A 20010-nucleotide genomic window follows, 5' to 3' on the forward strand; every position below is an offset into this window, starting at 1 on the left:
TAGCTTAGAGGCAGTTTCTTTTCAATATTTACAACAGATTTTTCTCTAGTTTGACTCCGCAAAACCATTCCACGCTTGTCAGCCGGGTCAGGCTGCAGGGAAGGAGCACGGCCCCGGCATCGCTGCTGAGCCCATGGATGCTCTTAGTGGCCGAGAAAGCATTCAGAGCTTAGAAGAGAAGAAACATTAGCTGGGATTTTGGGATTTGTTTTTTCCTTTTTCTCTCTTTTTCTCCAGCTGAATGGCAAAAGAAGACTCTGATAGCATTAAAATGAGGCGAACCCCCAAATCCAAGTCTCTCCGTAGCGCAGCGGCGGCTCGTTCCGGCGATGCTTTGCACGGGACACGGCACCGAGAAGCACCAAGTGCTTCCGAGACATGAATTTGTTCATCCTCATAGGATGAGGTAGGAGAGCAGCATCACCCCCGGGAAGGGGAAACTGAGGCACGGGGAAATGCTTTGCTTGCTTTCCTTTTTGCCCCACGGCAGGAAAAGCAGCCAGTGGCACAAGCTCTGCCTACTCGCTGCCTGCAACTCCTCCCCGGCACGACCCAGCGAGTAGAAACCCATTTTACCCTGTTCCCCAATCCTGCCTGGAGGTTCCCTATGTCCCCCCTGCCCCAACTTAAAAACTCCGCATCTTGCTTCACCCCACCGACAAGGATGTTTCAGGACAGCAGCGGACACCACCACCCCCCTGCTCCACGCACGCCCCAGGACTGGGGCTGCTCCTTGCTCATGGGGGGAATAAAAAAAAAAAAAAAAAAGAAAAAAAACACCAAAAAAAAAAAAGAAAAAAAGAAAACCAAATTATTTCTGCTAGGATAAAAACAAGGCAGAAAGGAGCTGACGGCGTCACTCACCCCTCCGTGCGGAGGTTTCCCCTAAATTACCTTTTATTCTGGCACAAAGAGAGCGGCTAGAGGAGCTACCGCAGAGCCGGGGATCCTTCCTGCTTGCTTTTGGGGTTCACTAGAGCTTTTTTTTTTCCTGCTTATTCATTCCAGGCCTGATCCAGGGCTCGCTCGCGTCTCCTGCCACCCATCTCACCGGCCAGCCGCGCCGGGGATCCCAGTTTATCCTGCTTTCATTCTTCCCAGCTCAGCTTGGCTCCGGAGAAAGATGGGAGATGCTTGGAGGTGTCTTCCTTACTGCAAATCACTTTATATAAATAAATTCCCTCGGGAAAACAAAGAGATTCTCCCCCCCCCCCCCCAAAAAAAAAGCACCGATCGCTCCTACGTTACGGCAGTGGGACCGGCTTGGGGGTGGGAAAAAGCATCAAAGGTTTCCCTGAATCATCAGATTTTAGGTCGAGATCTTCTCACTGCAACAATCAGATCAACAGGACTGGGGGTGCTTAGGGTGGGATTTGGGGTTTGTTTTTTTTTTTTATCCCTCAATGATACAGTTTGAACCAGTTCTCAAAAATGCTTGCTGTTGGAAAAGACAATTATAATCACCGATGTCTGAATACACTGTTCTGTGCAAGGCTGGAAAAAAAAAAAAGTAGAGAGCCAGAGATTTCAAGTAATAAGAAACCGTTTTTCCTAGGACAAATGCCAGTCTTCCTAAAAAAAAAAAAAAAAAAATTAAAAAAAAAAAAAGAGGAAAACCCCACGGAAGCCCCTCTCCCACCACCCCGAGGGGCAGGAGCTGCCGGCCAGGCACTGCCAAGCCTTAATTTTGCTCCTTTGACCCCAAATTTATGGGAAAAAAAAAAGGGTCAGCGCTTCCCTTCCGCCAGTAAGGGGTCGGATCCCGCGCTCCTCACCCACCCCAAATATTTTGGGGGGGTGAGGCGCGGGGTGGCGGGATGGGGACAGCAGCGCCTGCCACTCCCAAATTCACTTTACCACCACCGAATTCTTTATAATTTTTAACTACCATTCAAGCAAGGGTCATTTTCCTGCGGGTACAGTGAAAAATAGCAAGATAGGACTTAAAAAAAAAACCAACCCCGTGAACATTTTAGAGTGGGCAGAGATGCTCAAGCCCATCGGTCCTCAGGGTTGGATTCATCCTCTCTCTCCTCGATGTGCGTTTATATAAAAAAAATTGGCTCCCATTAATTTCTCTCTCTCTCCTTCTCACTTTTTTTTTTTTTTTTTTTTTAAATTGCTTATCCTCGGTAAAACGGAGGCAAATCTCTGTAAAATATTTAACAGCATCATAGTGGAGAAGATGGTTCGACGCTGCCTCCGTGGCAACACAGGAGGCCGATTCATTTGGGTTCTGGGATATATATAAATATATATATCTATATATATATGGCTTCCAAGTGTTTGAAAAAAAATCGCCTGAGCTGGTGTGGTTTAAATACCAGCAAACCCCGTGTACCCCACTTTGCATAGTCAACGCTGCCTAGGAGTCCGTCCTCGCATCCCCGGGAGTGGAAGATTTCTGATCCCAAAGCTCTTTAATAATTTGATTTCTCGATGGAGTTGGATTGAGAAAGGCCTTTCAGCCAGTGGCAGGTTTTGGTTGGTTTTTTTTAAATTTAATTAAAAAAAAAAAGAAAAAAAGAAAGAAATTAAGTTTTTCCAATTGAAAAAGTTGGTGGGCTCCAATTTGTCCAAGATCTCGAAGAGTCGCGACATCTGACAGCTCTTGTGTTGTGGTGAAATTCATTAACTGGCTTGAAAAGGCCAAAAAAAAAGAAGCTGCTGCCATCTTTTCCACTATGTCTGAAATTCCTGTCGTTCTCCATAGAGAGCTCATAACACTTGGTTACCTGCACATAACTCCTGGCTCATAAGAAATTATGAAACTTAACTTCTCTTTTCATTAAAAAAATAAAATATTCAAGACTATCAGCTTTTATATAAAATATCAGCAAGCCCAAAAAAAAAAAAAAAAAAAAATCAATTGCTGAGGTAACTTCATACCTTGAGGTAGCTTTTTTTTTTTCTTTTCTCTTCTTTTTTTTTTTTTTCTTTTTTTTTTCTCTCTCATTGCTCAAACACACAGCAATACCTGGCCTTCCCCCACATCTTCCTGTTGTTGCAATGGTTTAAAGGACAGTAACTGCTGCCGTGTTCCCTTATTAATGAACCACCCGCCTTCCTGATGCTGCATGAGCTGAATTTCAAGCCGGGTTTGGCTTTGGAGGATGCACCCAGGAAAATGCCTGCTCGGAGCGAGAGGGCTGGTCTCCACTTCAGAAAATAAACAGATAAAAGCATCAGTGCGAGGTTTGCTCCAAATTCCCTCCTTTTAGCCCCAAATTGCCTCACCTGGGGGTTGCTCCCGGGTCTCCTCCCACCCGGAGAGTGCAGGTTCTGGCAACATCCCTCTCCCCCAAAATTAATCCCAATTTTGTTTTTCCACCCTCCCACCCCAATTTGCAGGAAAATCAGCGTAAATCCACATTTCGGCTGGATTTGCAGCAAAAAAACGCGGCGCGGGGGCTGCCCCAGCCCCGCCGTGGAGACAAGACCTTCCCCTGCCTGGAAGAGGTGATGGCGGCAGTTACTGTCCCTTCCAAATACTCAATATTAAAAACAAATCATTAAAATATATCTAAAATATAAAATCCACATAAGAGTGACGGGAATCAGTAACCATATTACATTCGTTTGACGTATATATTTGGTATCGTCTCATGAGAACAGTTATTCTTACTGCAGAAAGGAGGGTGGTGGTTGCGGTTTTCTTTTTTTAAATAATGAAAAAAATACCTTTATGAACTAATAAAAATGTGCCAAATTTCAAGAATATTTTTTCCCCACCTAGAGAGATTTGGAGCGGGGGAATAAGACACAAATAGCCCCAGGGGAGTTCACGTGAGCTGGCACCTCCCCAGTTTGCTAATAAAAATATTCCCTGGGTGTTTTCCAAAAAAAAAAACCCCCTCTATTCCCCCGCGGCTGAGCCCCCGGAGGCTCCGACAGGATTTCGGGGCGCAAACCTCCCACTCCGGGTGGGGAAACTGAGGCCGAGGGCGGCTGGCAGAGGACGTGGCAATGGAGTCAGGCACAAAACCGGCCCCGGCTCAGCGGCAAAGCCGAGCGCCCTGCGGCTGAGCATCTCTCCGCTGCACCCCTCAACCCCGCCGGCTCCCTCCCCACCTCCCAAACCATTCTGCACACATTTAGTTCCCATAATCTGATTACTAAAGAGATGAAGAGTAATTCAATGTTTCCTACCAAGCAGGGGTTTCTTTGCCTTTTTTTTTTTTTTTTTTTTTTTTTTGGTGGTGGTTTATTGCTGTTGCTTGAAGGGAGGAGTGAAAAGCAAAAGCCCTTCCCCTCGCCCCTTCCCTTCCCCGGACAGTTTGCCTCGTCTCTAGGACGGGTTGTCACCTCCGCAGCGGAGATCACTGAGAAAAATGGTCGCACGTCCCGCTTCTGCCATTCTTTCATAGGCTTCAAAAAAAAAAAAAAATTTTAAAAAAAATTTTTCTTTCTTTAAACTAACTTAAAATGAAAAGAAACATTCAAACAACTGAAAGAAAAAAATCATCCTGGAAAATAGAGGTGCTCTCCTGGCTTCTAAGGCTTTACAAGGCACTGCACTGCAGGCAGCACAGGCAGGAGGAATCCTGCCCTCCTGCACGCCCGCTGGTGGTTCTGAGGCTGGAGCGGTGCAGAGCTCCCAAGGGACCCAAATCCATTTGGTGCTAAGGTGGGGGGTTTATTTTCTTTTTTTTTTTTTTTTTTTTTTTTTGCCCACAATGGATCTCATTACCAACAGTGGTTGGTAAGAATCCACTGGAATTTCTCTTCAAAAAAAAAAAAAAAATTAAAACAGGGGGAAAAAAACAAAAAAACAAAATTAAATGCTCCAAAAGGCTTAACGTCGCTCTGGGAATATCCACCAGCCGCGGGGAGGGAGGGAGCGAGGGGTCGGGGAGACGCAGCCGCCGGGCGCCCCGGCTGGGATGGGACCTCCAGAGGCTACTTAAATGAGAGGGCAAATGCTGCACCCGCGAGAGGGGGACCCAGCACCGCGGTGGCCGCGGCTTACGCCACACCGTCGTCCCCCGGCACCCAGCGCCGCGCCGGCCTCGGCAGAGCAGTCGGCCGGCCCGGCGCGTTGCAGCACCTCTCGCTTCATTTAAGTAGCTGTCCTGGCACGTGGAGCTAAAAACGGACCCAATTTTCTTTTTTACCCTAGCCATCTACCTTGGAAGCCAATCAAACTGCCTTTTAATCTCGATCGGTTAATGAAAAAATTAGCATCTGTCTACGGTAACTGATTCCCAGCCACTCTTAAGCCCGGCATTGGCTTGTTCCGCTTTTCACGTTGGTGTCGGTGCTGCTCTTATTTCCTCCGCGCTTGCGTCTGGCCGCTCTGTCCCTTCTGGTGCTGCTGCTTCACCTGGGCCAGGATGTCTCGGATCTTGCGCTGAGCCATCTGCGGATGAGAAGAGCAAACGGAGGAGCTGGGAGGGAACCCCAGGGCGAGCGAAACAGCTTTGCGTGTCGTGAAAGGTGCAACGGCTGGGTGAAATGGCTCCTGGAAATCCATTCCTGCCTTATTTTTAGCCTGGTTTCCTCCAGAAGTAGGGTTTGGGAGGTCACACTCTGCGTGCGCACACACTCCCACAGCTCTCCGTGCTTCTCCCACCATCACCCACTTCTGCAAACACCACCAGCCAGGCATGGAAAAAACTTCCACAGGAGGCTACACGCGTGGACACAACCCCATACGAGCCATCAGAGAATCCACTAGTGCTGGCGCGGGAGCTGCCGGAGCCGTACCTGGCTGGCGTAGAAGTGCCCGATGATCTTCACGATGACCTGTTCGTTCTCGTCGGGGGTCTGGTCCCGCGGCACCACCACCTCTGCTGCCGTCAGGTTCTGCAGCTCATTGACCTGCGGGGAAGGGGCAGAGACCACCCCATCGCATCGTGCGGGAAGCACAAGCTCCTCCGGGAAGTCCCAGCCAGTCGCCCGGGAAATCTGTCCCTGGGATGTCCCCAGGCACTGGTATGAAGTAGCCACCCTCCCAGGGATGTCGACGTCGTCCCCCAATTCCCATCCAAGCATCGCTTCTGCTTACGGTTTTGCCCCCTTTGCCGATGACCCTGCCCGCGGCCGAGGCGGGGACGCGGATGTGCGTCTCCAGCTTCACTTCTTCCTTCGGTCCAAAGAAGTTCTCCTCCTTCAGCTTCCCGTAAATCCTGCCTTGCGCCTGCGGAGGGGAGGGAGGACGGAGTCAGGCATCACCCGAGATGTCCTACCCCCAACACGTCCCCACCACGGCACGGACGTGCAGCCGGCTCGGGGGGTCTCCATCCCTGGGACCCGGGATGGGCCAGCATCCCATGAAATCCCAATTCCTCAGGGTTTTAAACCAGCTCAGCCCCTGGGAGAGCCAATGTTGGGTTAACCCAGCCACAGACTGGGCTCAAAATTGGGGTCACCACCCTGCTCCTCCCTTCCCAGCTCCATGGGGTGGCGGAGAGGGGCACCCCGAATCCCCCGCGGTGACGGCAGCGCAGGGGGAACCTTAAACTGAGCTTCTGGAGGGCCCGTGATGACAACCATGCGCACTTTGGAGTCCGGCGTCTCCGGAGGGGCAATCTGGAGGGGGGAGAGAGACGGTGGCTGCGGCGGAGAGCGGCACGGCCAGGGTGGGAGCCGTGCCCTCCCTCCCCTGCGCCGCAGGATTGGGCCCCCAGCCCGACTGCCTGGGCTTTTTGGGTGGTTTTCCCAGCCAGAAAGGCCCCCGCTCAGGGAGGTGCTGGCAGAGGTGTGGGGGGGGGGGGTCCGGGGTCTGTCCCCGCTGGGGCAACACTACCTTGATAGAGGCACTTGCGAACCGGGAGAGCTGCTTGATGTGTTGGCCCTTCTTGCCGATGATGGCACCGACCGCCTGCGCGGGGATGAAGACGTGCACCGTCTCCTGCTCCGGAGGCTGCGGGTACAGCGTCACCGTTCAGGGCTCAGCGTCACCGTTCAGGGCTCAGTGCCACCCCAGGGATCAAGGCTCTAAGTCCCCTCCCAAGAGATGCCCACGCCTCTCCCAAGGGTGCAGGGCTGAGCCACCCAAACCCTGTGGGGTCTGAGCCCCTTCTCCACCCAGTTTGCAATAATTTACAAGACCAGATCCTGCACCCATGCTGGACCTGACCTGCCTGCTGACAGCAGGGGATGCTGAAGGCATAACCCTGACCATCGCAAGGGTCTTCTCCACGCAGGGGACAGTCCCGAGCTGGAAGCAGGATCAGTTTGAGCTGCCCGGTGTTCACCTACCATGAAGGAGCTGTACGGTGCAGCCCCGGAGACGCTGCTCGGCGGAGGAGGTACTGCGTTGGAGGAGGCAGGGAAGAGGCCAACCGCAGCCAGGTTAAGGCCAGGGATGAGGTGAGATTGCAACTGAGGGTGAGAGGAAAGAAATGCTCATTGCTTTTATCAGGGCAACCTCCTAGAGAGCTCCCATCAGCCGAGACACAGGGCAGGACCAAACCCCACTCACGCTCATGGCAGCCACGTCGTTCTCGTAGGCTTCCCTCACTTTCTTCATGATCTCCTGCTCCGCTTTGCAGCAGTTCTCGATGGAGCCCTTCACCGTGATGGTTCTTTCGGGGTTGTATAGAGTCAGGTCCTGCAAGCTGATGGGAAAACCAGCGTCAGCACCAAGACCCCACACGACCAGCGGTACGCCGGGTCCTCTGGTCCTTCTGATGGGTGCCATTGGGGTGCTGGGGACACGGGGTGCCACTGCCACTGTCCACTGGGACTGCCTGGTCCCAGTCAGAGCAGGGACCAGCACCATGGTTTCCACGGGGAAGTCCACTCTGCCTTCCCCAAAAACATGGCTTAAGAGTAAAACCCCAGTCCTGGCCATCAAACCAGCCGGTCCCGAGTTCTGCAGCCCTGAAGGGACCCGGAGGGGACACCGAAGGGATGGGGAGGGGACACTGAAAGGACGGGGAGGGGAACACAGAAAATATAAAGCCAAGATTCTTCGAGAGAGCTTTGGGGAGTAAAGCAACCACGCCACAGGCTGGCTTCCCAGCTGACAGACAGGCATCTCTGCCCACTCTCATCACATCACCCATCTCCTCCTCATCCTCCCCACCCGCCCCGGGCTGAGGAAGGTCTGCCCTGGTTTCCCCAAAGGAAGAGAGGATCCTTACGACGAGATGGTGATTTTTGTCTCCGTGTCCTGCTCCACTTTCTTCAAGTTTCGCCCTTCTTTGCCAATCAGGCGCCCCACAAAGTTGTTATGGGCCAAGATTTTCAGAGGCACTTCGTCAGCTCTTGAGAGAGGAATGGGGGAATAAACATGAAGGATTACCACAGCCAGAAGAGAAGGGATTTGGTACAGAGGGATGGGGGAAGCTCAGGTCCCCTTGCTTGGAGTCCCTGGGTCCCCCAAACCAAAGCTCCTGCACGCACGGGAGCATCACCTGGCTTCGGGCGTTAGGAGGGTACCACAGCCCAGCGAAGAGCCGCGGACGGGATACGCATGCACAGAAAGGCAGGGGGAAACCTTACGTCTTGGTGTCCTTTGCCTCCTTCTGCATGATCTCCAAAATCATCTTGCAGGCAGCGGAGCAGCCCTCGGGGGTGGAGTGGATGCTGATGGCTTTTTCTGCGGCTCCTGCATTTTCTTTCCGGTGCACATCGATCCTGCAAGCACGGGATGGGCGCTGGGGAAGGGGAGCAGCTCTGCGGCTTCCCGGCAGCACGAGTGCCGGCTGCTCCGCTCCCCATGAACCACCTGGAGCTCACACTCAAATGTAAGGTTATATGCACCCAGGGAAGGTGAGAGGAGTTAATTCTGGCCTCGATACTTAACATGGATGCAGTGGCTAGAAGCTCAAGTCACAGAAATCCAAATAAGGCATCAGCATCTATTTATTTTAAGCAACAGGAGCGATTAAGTGGTGCAACAAGCACAAGCCTGGGTGACGGGATGGGCTGTCCATCACTTCATGTCTTAGATAAAGCCTTCCTTGGGGGACAAAAGCTGTAGCCAACATAAGCTCAGGGGCCAAATGCAAGAGCAGGCGGGTGAAGCTCAACAAGCTCGTGCTAAATGAGACCGGCTGAAGCAGCGACATCCCCACGCGCCTGCCTGGGTCCCATCCCAGCCAGGGCAGCCCCGGCAAAGGGAGACACGTAGGGAAGCGCAGCCAGAGAAAACTGGCTGGGACAGGGCATGGGAAAGTGGCTCTTGGACACACTGCCCTGCACAGCGGGAGAGCCGGAGGGGCCTCAAATAGCCCCTTCTCCAAAAAAAAAAAAAAAAAAAATCCAGCCTCAGAAATCACTGCAAACCACGAGGCGCAAACCAGTTCACGGGAGAACGGACTCACTTGGACTGCGTCTGCTTGGTGATGTTCCTGATGGTGGCCCCTTCCTTGCCGATGATGGCACCCACATACTGGGTGGGCACCAGGAGGCGGAGGGGGATATCCACCGGCTGCTGCTTGACCGGTGCCCCGGCAGTGACGGGGGAGCCCTGCCTGGGAGCACCGCGTGCCCCGAAGCCGCCTCGCCGCCCGTTCTCCGGCCCTTGCATGGACTGCTCGTCAGGGATGTAGGAGACCTTCAGCGCGTGGTTCTCCAGCTGGTGCCCGTTCAGCTTCATGATGGCTCTGGAAGGAGAGAAGGAATTGGGGGTGAGGGTTCCTCCTGTCACGTTCCCACGCCGAGCGGCAGCGCATCAGTTCGGCTCAAAACGGGCCAAGCCCTCCCTGGCGTAACGCCCAGCAAGGGAAGCACCGGGAGCGGGGAAAGGAGACGTCACCGATGCCGCGGGAACCTGGCAGGACTTTCCACCCAGCCTGGATGAGCCCAAGTATTTTAAGGGGAACCTCTCCGAGCACCCAGGGCAAGGACGGGATCGTGCAGGGAGCGATTCCCCCATCTCCTCCGCCTTATGATTTTTGTCCAATATCTCAAATCCCTCTCCCGGCAGGACTTCAGGGACTGCAAGAACTGAAAGCTGTCGATAGATGGGGCTGGCAGCAAGAGCAAAGCAACAGCTTTGGCCACCGCTCTCCACAGCTCCTTCAAACCTCCCCAGCTTTCTGCGGAGACAACCCAAACTGCAGCTCTCCAGAAAGTGGTCAGTGACTCAACTCTTGCAAAAAAAATAACAAAACAAAACGAAAAAAACCCTAAAACTGGCTGAACAGAGACTTTCCCTGCTAGCAGCCTCATCCCTGCAGGATGCAAAGGGACCAGAGAAAGATGCTCGATGAAGCCCACGCATTCCCGGAGGAGGAAAAAGCAGGGGACGAAGGGCTGCAGATCTGAGAGCAAAACTACTTGCACAAAATTCTTTTGCTCAGTACTTCCTGCTAAAAAAAACTCAAAATATTTCACTTTACGGGGTGCAAAGCGCAGGGTTGGTGCGGATGGACAAGGGACGGGATGACAAACCAGGAGCATTCCCCTTGCTGGGCTCCACGGCCCGACCCTGCCCTGTGTTATTACAGAAAGTAAAACAAGACAGCGGTTCCCCCATGAAGGTTTGCTGCGGCCGCGCATGCAACCACAGCAAAGTTGGGTTTGACAGCTGAAGTATTATCGGCCGGGCGGCCCTTTGGAACCCGGCGCTTTGGCAGAGTGACCACAGGGGATGTCCCCGGGGACGGTGGCGTGGCCGCAGTGGCCACATTTGACACGTTCCCACCTTGGTGACAGAAACCTTCCCGGATAAAAACCTATGAATCAATCCCCACGCTCCTCCAGGCTGCTCTCCAAGGAAAGCGCTGATCCTGTCCCTTTCCAAAGCCTTTTGACGGGGCAAAAGGAAAAAGAAATAAACAGCGATGAAAACCCAATTAATTTTCCATTTGCATTTAGTGCAAAGTCTGATCTTCCCCGGGCAGGATGGAGAAGGGAGTTGCAAGTCTCTTGATGACACGGCCAACAGCCAGAAAGGACACGTGCTGCCTGACGCCTACCAGCTCCTATGATATTTGATCTCATTATTACTTTTTCTGGAGACCTTACTCCCGAAATCATGCAAATACAAGAAAATCTCCACTTTTCCTTGAGCAAAAAGTTAGGTTTTTACTCTCTCAACTGCAGAGAAAAGCCTAAAAACTTAAATGTCCATCTGAAGGTGAAAGAAAAGAAATCAGAGCTTGGGGAGGGTGTCCTCAAAGACTTGCTGCATTTTTATCCAAAATTCAGGAATTCTGAGGTCATCTGACTCCCAGCACTGCAAATCCTGTTTTCTGCAAGCGGGGAAGGGGCCGGAGTCGCAGCAGGGAGGACAGCCCGAGCTGCCGGGGGTCCACGGGGCACTCACTGCCTGGTCTGCTCCCGGTTGGCGTAGGTGACGTTGACAACGGCCGTCTCGCTGTCCGTGTTCACTGAGAGCAAACGAAGCAGAAATTAGAGAGGCAGCACGAGTGCCTCAGACCAAAGCCCCCCCACCCCAAAAAGCTGAGACACCCCCTCGGACAAGTCCCTGCTCAGACGAGTCCCCTCCGGGGCTTCCCAGGGATTTGTAAGCATTTTTCTCCTGCAAGGGAGAAGAGTGTCCGAGGGCTCAGGCCACGCTGGGACTCATCCCGGGCAGCACAGTCCCTCCTGCCTTATTTAAAGGTTCCCGATATGCCATCGTGCTCTGCACCAAAGCCAACTCCATCCTGCCATCCTTCACCAGAGCCCGGGGACGGTCCCAGGAGCTCCTCTGAGCCCTCCTTTCCATTTCTAGGAGGGTTATGGTAACTCTACTCTCATTAAACATCCCGGGGGCAATATTAAACCTCCTGTCTCAACTGATCACCATTAGAGGCTGAGATAAAATCTGCCAAGCGGAGACAGATAGTCCCCGGCCAGCCTCGGGAGAGCATCCTGCTTCCCCCAAAGCGGCTGCCGGTGGGTACCCACGGGTGCGGTGGGAATGATGCCGACCTGGCACCCGATGCGGGGACACCCACGTGCGCTGCCCAAAGCTACCGCATGGGATTCGTCTTTTAGCAACAGGGAACAATAAAAAAAGCCCCAGAGATCAGGCTGAGACCTCTTGACATCTTTAGCTGCGGCTTCTGCTGGCAAAGCAAAATCGAGTGTCCGTCCTCACCCTCCTCCCCCCCAAAAAACAGCTGGGGCAGAAAATATCTTCAATAACAGCAAGTTGGCATCTTTTTTCAGTCCTACCTTGCTCGCAGTTTTCTACGGTGCCATACTGGGCTAGCAAACCATCCAGAACCTGGAAAAGGGAGAAAAAAAACCCACTTTACACTGGGATTGTCAGGACGGACCAGACAAATACAATCAATCAATAAAGGCAGCTTTCTAGTCATTAAGATTTCACAAGCAATTAGATGAAGGAAGCTCCTGCCTGCCCCAGGACGCTGGACCACGGGACCTCGGAGCCAACTGAGGGGGGGAAAAATGTCGGGGAAAAGTCCCAGCAGCCAGCAGGAAGAAAGGATCCATTTTGTTCCTTATACAATAGATAAATCATATAACCCTGTTATTAATGGGGATTTTTGTTGGTGTGGCTTACGTTGCTTCTACCGCTTGAATTTACTCCTGTAACAGAAGAGGAATAACCTACGTGGACACAAAAGTCTAGTATAATTAGACCCAATTAATAACAAAGAAAAGGATAAATCAATTTTAACCCCAAGTACAGAAACTGAGGAGGGGGGTGATTAGTCCTTAAATCTGATCTACCCTTCTCCGCTTGCTCCTCTTACCTCCCATCGCAGCTGGGGTGGGATGTTTCGGATTTGAATTTTCCGGCTCCTGAAATAAATGAAAAGCGATTAAAAAGCAAATTTGGTGTCCAAAACACTGCCGTCTTGCATTGAACTGTTGCACGTTGATGTATCTAATCAAGCTTTGCATTTCCATATGCTATCAGGGTTTCTGATGGCTTTTGGCTAATTACACCCAGCCTGGTCAGTGCTGGATTTACGCCGGGAGCTTCACCAAGAACAAGATGCCAAAATCCCCCCAAGCCTTTGGCACTGGTTGGAGCCCTAATGCAGGCACGGCTGGAAAGGCAGAGACTTTTGCCAGATTAAATAGAAGGATTCAAAAGCAAAAAGGGAGCCGTGTGTTCATGTAACCTGCCCCCCCTGCACTGGAGGCACGAAGAGACAACCCTTGGGATGCCACCAACCGCTGGCAGGAGCTCCCGGAGCATCACTGCCTCATCCAAAAACCCGGCTAAATATCAACCGGGGAGATCAAGGCACGGGCATCCCAGCTCCACCAACCGAGATGGTCTCAGGCTACTTCTCCACTCACATTTTTGGCTCTTCCTAACCTTACTTTTCCCAAAATAGAAACTCTTTTTTTAATTCCAAAGCCAAATTTGCCCCGGGGGTGCTGTCCCCCCCCATCCCACCCTTCGCCGTGCAGCTGCTGCAGACAGCTGAGAGCAGCCGTGAGCTCGGCCGGCAGCTCCGGCACCGGCACACGACCATGCTGCCGGGGCTGCCGGCACCCCGACATGCTGCCAGACACCCCAAGAGCCCCCACCTAAAGGCAATGACACCTTTAGGTGCCCAAGGCTTTGAAGGACGCAGCTTTGTGGGTGCAACCCACATGCAAACAGTGCCAAACCCCCACAGATGGCTGGTCCCCCCCATTGGCCTCTGTTTTTCAGGAATAACCAAACCCACTGAATTTTAAGATGCCTAAAGAAAAGGAAAATAAATGCTGCAACTGTGGCAGGCAGCTCAGCACTATATCGGGTAAATATCCTTGGACCGGCTCATCACAGACCCGGGCTTCAAATTCAAAGTATTTGTGAATGCATAAAATAATCCAAAAAAGGAGAGAAAATGAGATTCCAGATCCTTATCTTCTAATTACACAACTTCAGAAGGTGGCTCAGCTCATTTGTCAACGAGAAGAAATCATCTCGGCATGAAATGGCCCAAAGCCATCGGTATGATTTAGCCACACAGGTAAGGATCCCTCCTCAGCCCCTTCATCCTGCAAGGTAAAAGCAGCTGCCTCAAGCATCCCCTCTGATCCGTGCTGCTGATGCAAACCCCCACACATCAAAATCCCCCAAAGAGCTGGCTTGGTTGGGTGGTTTCAAACAAAACCAGAACTGATGTTTCCCAAAGTCACCAAAGATTTCCCAAAGATTCAGACCGGAGGAATGGGATGGCCAGATTTGGGGCTGCTCTCCCATCCGAAAGTCAAAATGAAGCACAAAAAATAAGATTTTCAGAGCTCCTGCCAGCTCAGCCACCGGGAAGGCTCCAAAACACCAAATTTTGTCACTGCTACAGATGCAAGCCAGGTGGATAAGGAAAAAGAAACCAACCCAACCCTTAAAATCACAGCATGTTGTGGGGGGCTGCAGGAAGCAAAGTGGGGGGAGCATGCTCTGAAACCAGATCTCTCATTTACGTGCTAATCCGCATCCCAAAATGAATGGGAGAGAGATTAAGAAATTCAGAATGCGAAGAATGTCACAGTCCAGGGAGGGTCAAAAGGATTTGAAGTGATAGAGAAAACCCCGTAGGTCTCCCACCGCCCACCCCTGCCACGGAAACTTGTCCAGATAGCTACAAGCATCTGCACGGGCAGAGCATGTGTTCTGCACATACGTGACCAGAATCGAATGTGCTATGGAGAGAAAAGAGCCATTTATGTCCTCACACCGTAATTCTGCTGGTGGCATCTAATTTTCTCTTCCCCCACCCCCCAAAAAAAAAAAATTAATTAAAATAAGAATCGGATCTCCTTTTCTGAGCTTGCTGGAGCGCCTGCCCAGGCAGAGCATCGCCTGCATCCGTGCTGGCTGGGCAAGGCGAAGGGGCTGCTCTGCGCCTCACCGGGGCCACTGTGCTTTTATTAATATGTTAATTAACCAATAATTCCTCCCATCGCGACCACGCCACCGGGATTATTTACCGGTCCTAACAGCCTCCATCACTGATGGATATTAAAACCCTACAAGGCCACGCTCGGAGGCAGAGATGGGTCTTTTATCATCAGCCCAGCCAGGTGAGCTGCACAAAGCAGAACAAGATCCCGCAAAATTCCAGGATGAGCCGGCATCCCGAATACTTGACTCCTGGCCCATCTCCACCGGTGCCCATCCTGCCCCAGGGAGGGCAGAATCAGAGCCGCATCCATCACCCTTCAGTGAGGACTGGCTCGACATGGAATTGTCCCACAGCGGGTGGAAACCTCCCCTTCCGATGAACAGCTCTTGCTCGAATCCGGCTCCGTCCGAGCACTCGGCAGCAGCTGTGGTTAGAATTACAGAGGAAGTCATGAATAAATAAACCCCGTTATTTGCTTTGCTAGAAGCAGGTCCTGCTGTATTTAAATCCTCATCGCGAAATGCCGCTCTTCACACCACCGAATGCGACAGCCCGGTTCTGCCCGCTCCCACCTCCACGCCAAGCAGAGCTCGACTCCAAATAAATAATTCCGCGAGACTGCGATTCCCCGGCTTTTTATTCACAATGTGCCAAAAGCAGGAGCTCCTCCCTCCCGTGCCGCTGAAGGGCTCTCGCAACCTCCGCTCGCCCGACCTCAGCTGCCAGCCAGGACCGGTGCTCGTGCCCCTCGGACCAGCCCCGGCATCTCCAGCCCGCGGGAGAAGGCGAGAGCTCTGCCGGACGCTGCTCGTCTTATGCCGAAGGCAAGAGCCTCCCAGATCCTTGGGGTGAGCCGGAGCAGACCGATCAACCTGGTAAATAAATGTCTATTTGCAAATCTGGCCAGTTCCTGTGCATGCTAGTGGCTTTTTTTTATTTAAAAAAAAATAAATAAATAAAAGGGGGAGGAAAGAGGAGGGTGAACAGCTGCAGGGCTGTAAGGGGAGAGGAACCGCGAGTCCCAGGGACGGATCCCGACGTTGCCCTCCTCCTGCTCCACGCCGACGGTGCTATTTGTGATAATGGGATTTTAGCATCCCACTATGTCCATCCTTCAGTCCTGGAAAACCTGCCAACGTGCCTGGCAGCCCCATGTGGATCTGCTGGCTCTCCTGCAGAGCCAGGAGTCAAAGTGAGACATTTGAAATCTCTTGATGCTCTCAGAAAACCCTCCCTGGCCATGGGTTGGGCTCACTGGGAAAAAAAAAACCACCCACCCTGATGCAACAGGAGGCTGTGATGGGACCCACATCACGGAGCCACACCACAGATGACCATCTTGGGTCAGTCCTTCGTTACCCCCAAGCACTGGAAGCACCAAGATCTGCTCCATCAAAGGCTTTCCTCGGGTTTTCCTTCAGCCAGCTCTTTAAAGAGCTCAACACACCAACAGGTTAAACCTCACTGAGGAGGAAAAGCAAAGAGACAGAGCAAAGTGTCGTGGAGCAACCTGGAATGTCCACGTACCATGGAGATATCTCGCCCTCTCACACTGTGCCCATCAATACCGCGTGGGTTAAACCCAAAGTGCACCGGGAGGGACCTCTTCTCCAAAAGGGAGAAACTGAGGATAAAACAGGAGAAAGTGGCAGCAAAGGAAAGCCCTGTTCGCTCAGAAAACACCCGCTGCCGGTCAGCCAGACAGCCTCGAAGCCAGCTGGAAACCACTCCGTGTCCCTGACGCACCCAGAGCCCTCCCAGCCCGCACAGCATCGCCGGCTCTCGGTGCCGCGTCGGCAGCCGCATCCTCGGAGCCGTGCACCCTCGGTTCCCCGCGGCACATCGGCAGCACGAACGGACTGGTACCCGCGGCAACCTTCGCAGAAAATCCTGATCACCCAGGGAGGCAGAATCGTCGTTAAGAATCCCAAATTAGGTTTGGGATTTTTTTTGGTTTGGTTTTTAGTTTTTAAATCTCGCTGGGAAACATCCAAGCACAGATTCAGCCACCAGGATCCCCCTTCTCTCACCCCTGGATGCATCCCCAGAGATCGCCTTCAAAAGGGTGGCCAGAGCCTCCCACTTAATTAAGAATCTGCTGGTAATTCCCCGGAGTGGACTGGCACGGTGGCGGCAGTGGCAGGGACCCAAGAAAGGGGCACTAGCTAGTTAGGAGCAGGCAGCCTGGCCGGGGGCCAGCGGGAGGCTGGGGCTGGCCGTCGCGAGCCGAAGGCAACGGCAAAGCAGCACCGGCACAGCCCAGCCTCGCTCGAGGGTTCCCCTCCCTTTTGCACAAACCCCGCGCGGTGTTTTCGAGGCAACGCTTTGGACGGGGGACAGAGCTGATTCCCGCCGCATCACCAGTATGGGTGCATCCCTGCCTCCGGTGAGGAGCCCCAGCGAGACTTGCTGTCACCTCCTCCCGATATGGTTTTGGCCACAGGTCCCAGCGGAGACAAGAGCGGCTCTTTCCCAGCGCAAAAAGCCGGAGAGACGTTCGGAGAGGAGCATCGCCGCATCCACAGCCACTGAGCGGGTTGGCAGCGGAGCTCGGGATAAAACCTCTGTCTCTCCATCGCACCCCGCAGATGTGCCTCCTTCCCTTGCCCCGCAGCACACGGAGCCTCACGGAGCAGGCAGGGGCTTGCCGATGGACTGGGATTATTTTGCCAAAGGGATTTGTCCCCAGGCATCACCTGTGCTGGCAGTGCGGAGGCAGCTGGAGGGATCGGCGCAGTGGGCGCAGGGAGGAGAGGAGTACGGAAGGTGCAGGATGCTCAGGTTACCCCGACTATTGCCTTCTGAGTGTTTAGCCCCAAACAACATTCCCTGTGATCCGCGGACACCAGACACTCACAACCGCCCGTGTTACTGCCGCACGATGCTCTACAAGGCTCGTCTTTAGGGAGCACCAACAATCCCCATGCACAGGGGTGACCCCAACGAGGGAAATGGCCCCACGGCGTGGCTATCTCCAGCACAGCCAGCCCCACAGATTTCCTTCCTCTTCCCTCACTGGTCCAGTTTTAGTCAGGACAACTTGATTTCTCCTTAGCCCCAAAGCAAAGGGCTGATTTAGTGAACGTCTGCTAGAGGAAGGGCCAACCCCGAGCATGCCGACAGGAGCTGCTGGTCCTCTGTCCCCCATCGCTCTGTCTTAGGGCATCAGCAATAGCTCTGCAGTCACCCCGGAGCCGCACACACACCAGACGTGCTTTCCGTGGGATGTTGGCTACAGCATCACCCTTACATCCAGTATCTCCTGGACCTTCGCCGTCCCCCACCATGTATTTGTCAAAGCAGAGGTGACTAACAGCACCAAGACGCCAAGGGACCAAGCTCTGGGCTCTCCCCGACCCCAAGCACCGACCCCATCCTGGCCATCTCCTACCGAAACCATTTAGGCAGCTCCTCGGGGCAGGAGGAGGACGGCCGAAGCCGGAGACATGGGGGGACCTACTAGAACTGAACAACATTAATGATGGCTTTTCAATCAAATGCAAATGTTATGCAAATTTGGGGGCTGAAAACACAGTGCATCCCTGATTCAATTAACAGCATTTCATTTATCTAGTTAGGCTTTGATTCAGGAAAGCACTTAATCCTGTGCTTAATGTGTTGTTGTTGTTGTTGTTTTTTAATGTTTTAAACATTTTTAAATAGGAAAATGTGGTTGCTAAGACACAAACGTTGCCAGGGGGACTCGGAGAAAAGTTGTAGCAGAAATAACTTGCTTTTCCTTTATAAACTGATAGGCTTTCAATTTGCCGGCATCTCCGCAAAGCAGGAATATTATCCCTAAACATTGACAAGGCAACAATAGCAGAAAAAAAGGAGGTACCTGCTGGAAGCCCACAGCAGATCCCTACCACACCTCCGAGCACAACCCAACACCGTCCGTCCGCTCGGACGGGATCTGCCTCCAGGCTTTAGCCACTTCACCTGTGATTTGCCATCTTTTGCGTTGCCCTCCAAGTCAATGCACCTCTCGGCTTCCCCACGTGCCGGTCGGTTGTTGTACTATTAAACCCACTGACACACGAACATCCCAGCAGGACCAGACACGCAAGGTCCTCACTGGAAGCGCTCACACACTGGCAAGGCAGGAAAAAAACCCACATACCGAATTCACCGGATGATGCTCAAGCAAAGCCAGCGATCCTAATTCCCTCCCCTTAAATGCAGCATTACTAAGGTTTGAGTCATACTTAAGCAGAGACAGATATTTGAATTTGTTTCTGAATCCAGACCTCCTGACCCAGTTCCTCACAGAGGTGCAGCAGGTCCAGGCTGAACTTTTGGAGCCTTCATGGTTTGGAAGAAAAACCTCAATGTGAGAATGGGGAGGAACCATGGAAAAGTCATCCCCTGAGTTTGCAAAGAGCCTAAACCCAGAGCTCTGAGATTTGGAGGCATCGCATTTGTTTTGAGCATTAGTGCCGCAATGTTAAACATCAAGGATATTCAATTTGAGCACATAAGTAAAAAAACACAGATCTGAGCTAGCATTTCCTAAAGGTTGGGAGGTGAGCCCCAAATTAAGGGCAGTTTTTACAGCACTGAATTTTTCTGCCAAAGTTAAGGTCATCACTGCCCTCTCCTGGCCATGCTGCTCCCCATTACCAGTCCCCCCCACCACAGCATTGCCCAGGCCCCCCGTACCCCTCTTGTGGCCCTTGCTTCAAAGCCTGGCTTCACCGCTGAAGGTGCTGATTGAGATAGATTTGGACTACGACCTGGGCTGTGATATGGGGCAGGTTAGGTATAGTCCCACGGAGCGTGAAAAAAAAGTGGGAGAACCCCATCAAAAAGCCCCCAGATGTGCTACAGTTGAGCAGGATCCAGGAGGGATGGAATGGGAAAGAAGAGCATCCCTTTTCTTGTCCTGAAAAGGGATCCAGCTTGCAGCCTGCCTAGGAAACACCGATTTAAACAATGATTTTTCTGTATCTCCCATAAAGAAAAAGCACAGGTCTCCCAGAGAACCACCCCCTGCCTCCAAAATGCCTTCTCTCACCAGACCTCAACTTAATGTCATCAGTGCAACAAGCTCTTAAACTCTAACACCCTTTCTTCTAAAAGCATCTTGTGTTATTCTGAGGTGCTGCCCTCTTTCCTTGCAACCCCAGTGACCTGCTTGCCCTCCTATCCCAAATCTTCACGAAGAAACAACTTCTCTATAACCACATACCAGTGAAAAGCCTCCACGGCCAGTGGTTGCCTTCACTGGGGGACCTGGCCAAGGCAAGAGAGGAGAGTCCCAGCTGCGCCTGTGCGACAGCAAAGC

The 20010-nt window shown here is 52.5% G+C and overlaps 1 protein-coding gene across 1 annotated transcript in view; it reads right to left on the reverse strand.

Annotated features, from left to right (window-relative positions):
• Nucleotides 1–5134: 5134 nt before the first annotated feature.
• IGF2BP1 (insulin like growth factor 2 mRNA binding protein 1) overlaps nt 5135–20010 on the reverse strand; it is a 29457-nt gene continuing 14581 nt past the window's right edge. The window contains exons 3-15 of the mRNA XM_052785273.1: nt 12627–12675; nt 12082–12133; nt 11225–11288; nt 9276–9557; nt 8452–8586; nt 8091–8213; nt 7427–7562; nt 7204–7326; nt 6749–6865; nt 6457–6531; nt 6008–6139; nt 5707–5820; nt 5135–5359 (exon numbers count right to left, since the gene is read on the reverse strand). Of these exons, the coding sequence (XP_052641233.1) occupies nt 5267–5359; nt 5707–5820; nt 6008–6139; nt 6457–6531; nt 6749–6865; nt 7204–7326; nt 7427–7562; nt 8091–8213; nt 8452–8586; nt 9276–9557; nt 11225–11288; nt 12082–12133; nt 12627–12675 (1495 nt within the window). The 3' untranslated portion in view covers nt 5135–5266. The remainder of the gene's footprint in view (nt 5360–5706; nt 5821–6007; nt 6140–6456; nt 6532–6748; nt 6866–7203; nt 7327–7426; nt 7563–8090; nt 8214–8451; nt 8587–9275; nt 9558–11224; nt 11289–12081; nt 12134–12626; nt 12676–20010) is intronic.

The sequence above is a fragment of the Harpia harpyja genome, chromosome 4 (assembly GCF_026419915.1).
Source record: "Harpia harpyja isolate bHarHar1 chromosome 4, bHarHar1 primary haplotype, whole genome shotgun sequence".
Lineage (NCBI taxonomy): Eukaryota > Metazoa > Chordata > Aves > Accipitriformes > Accipitridae > Harpia > Harpia harpyja.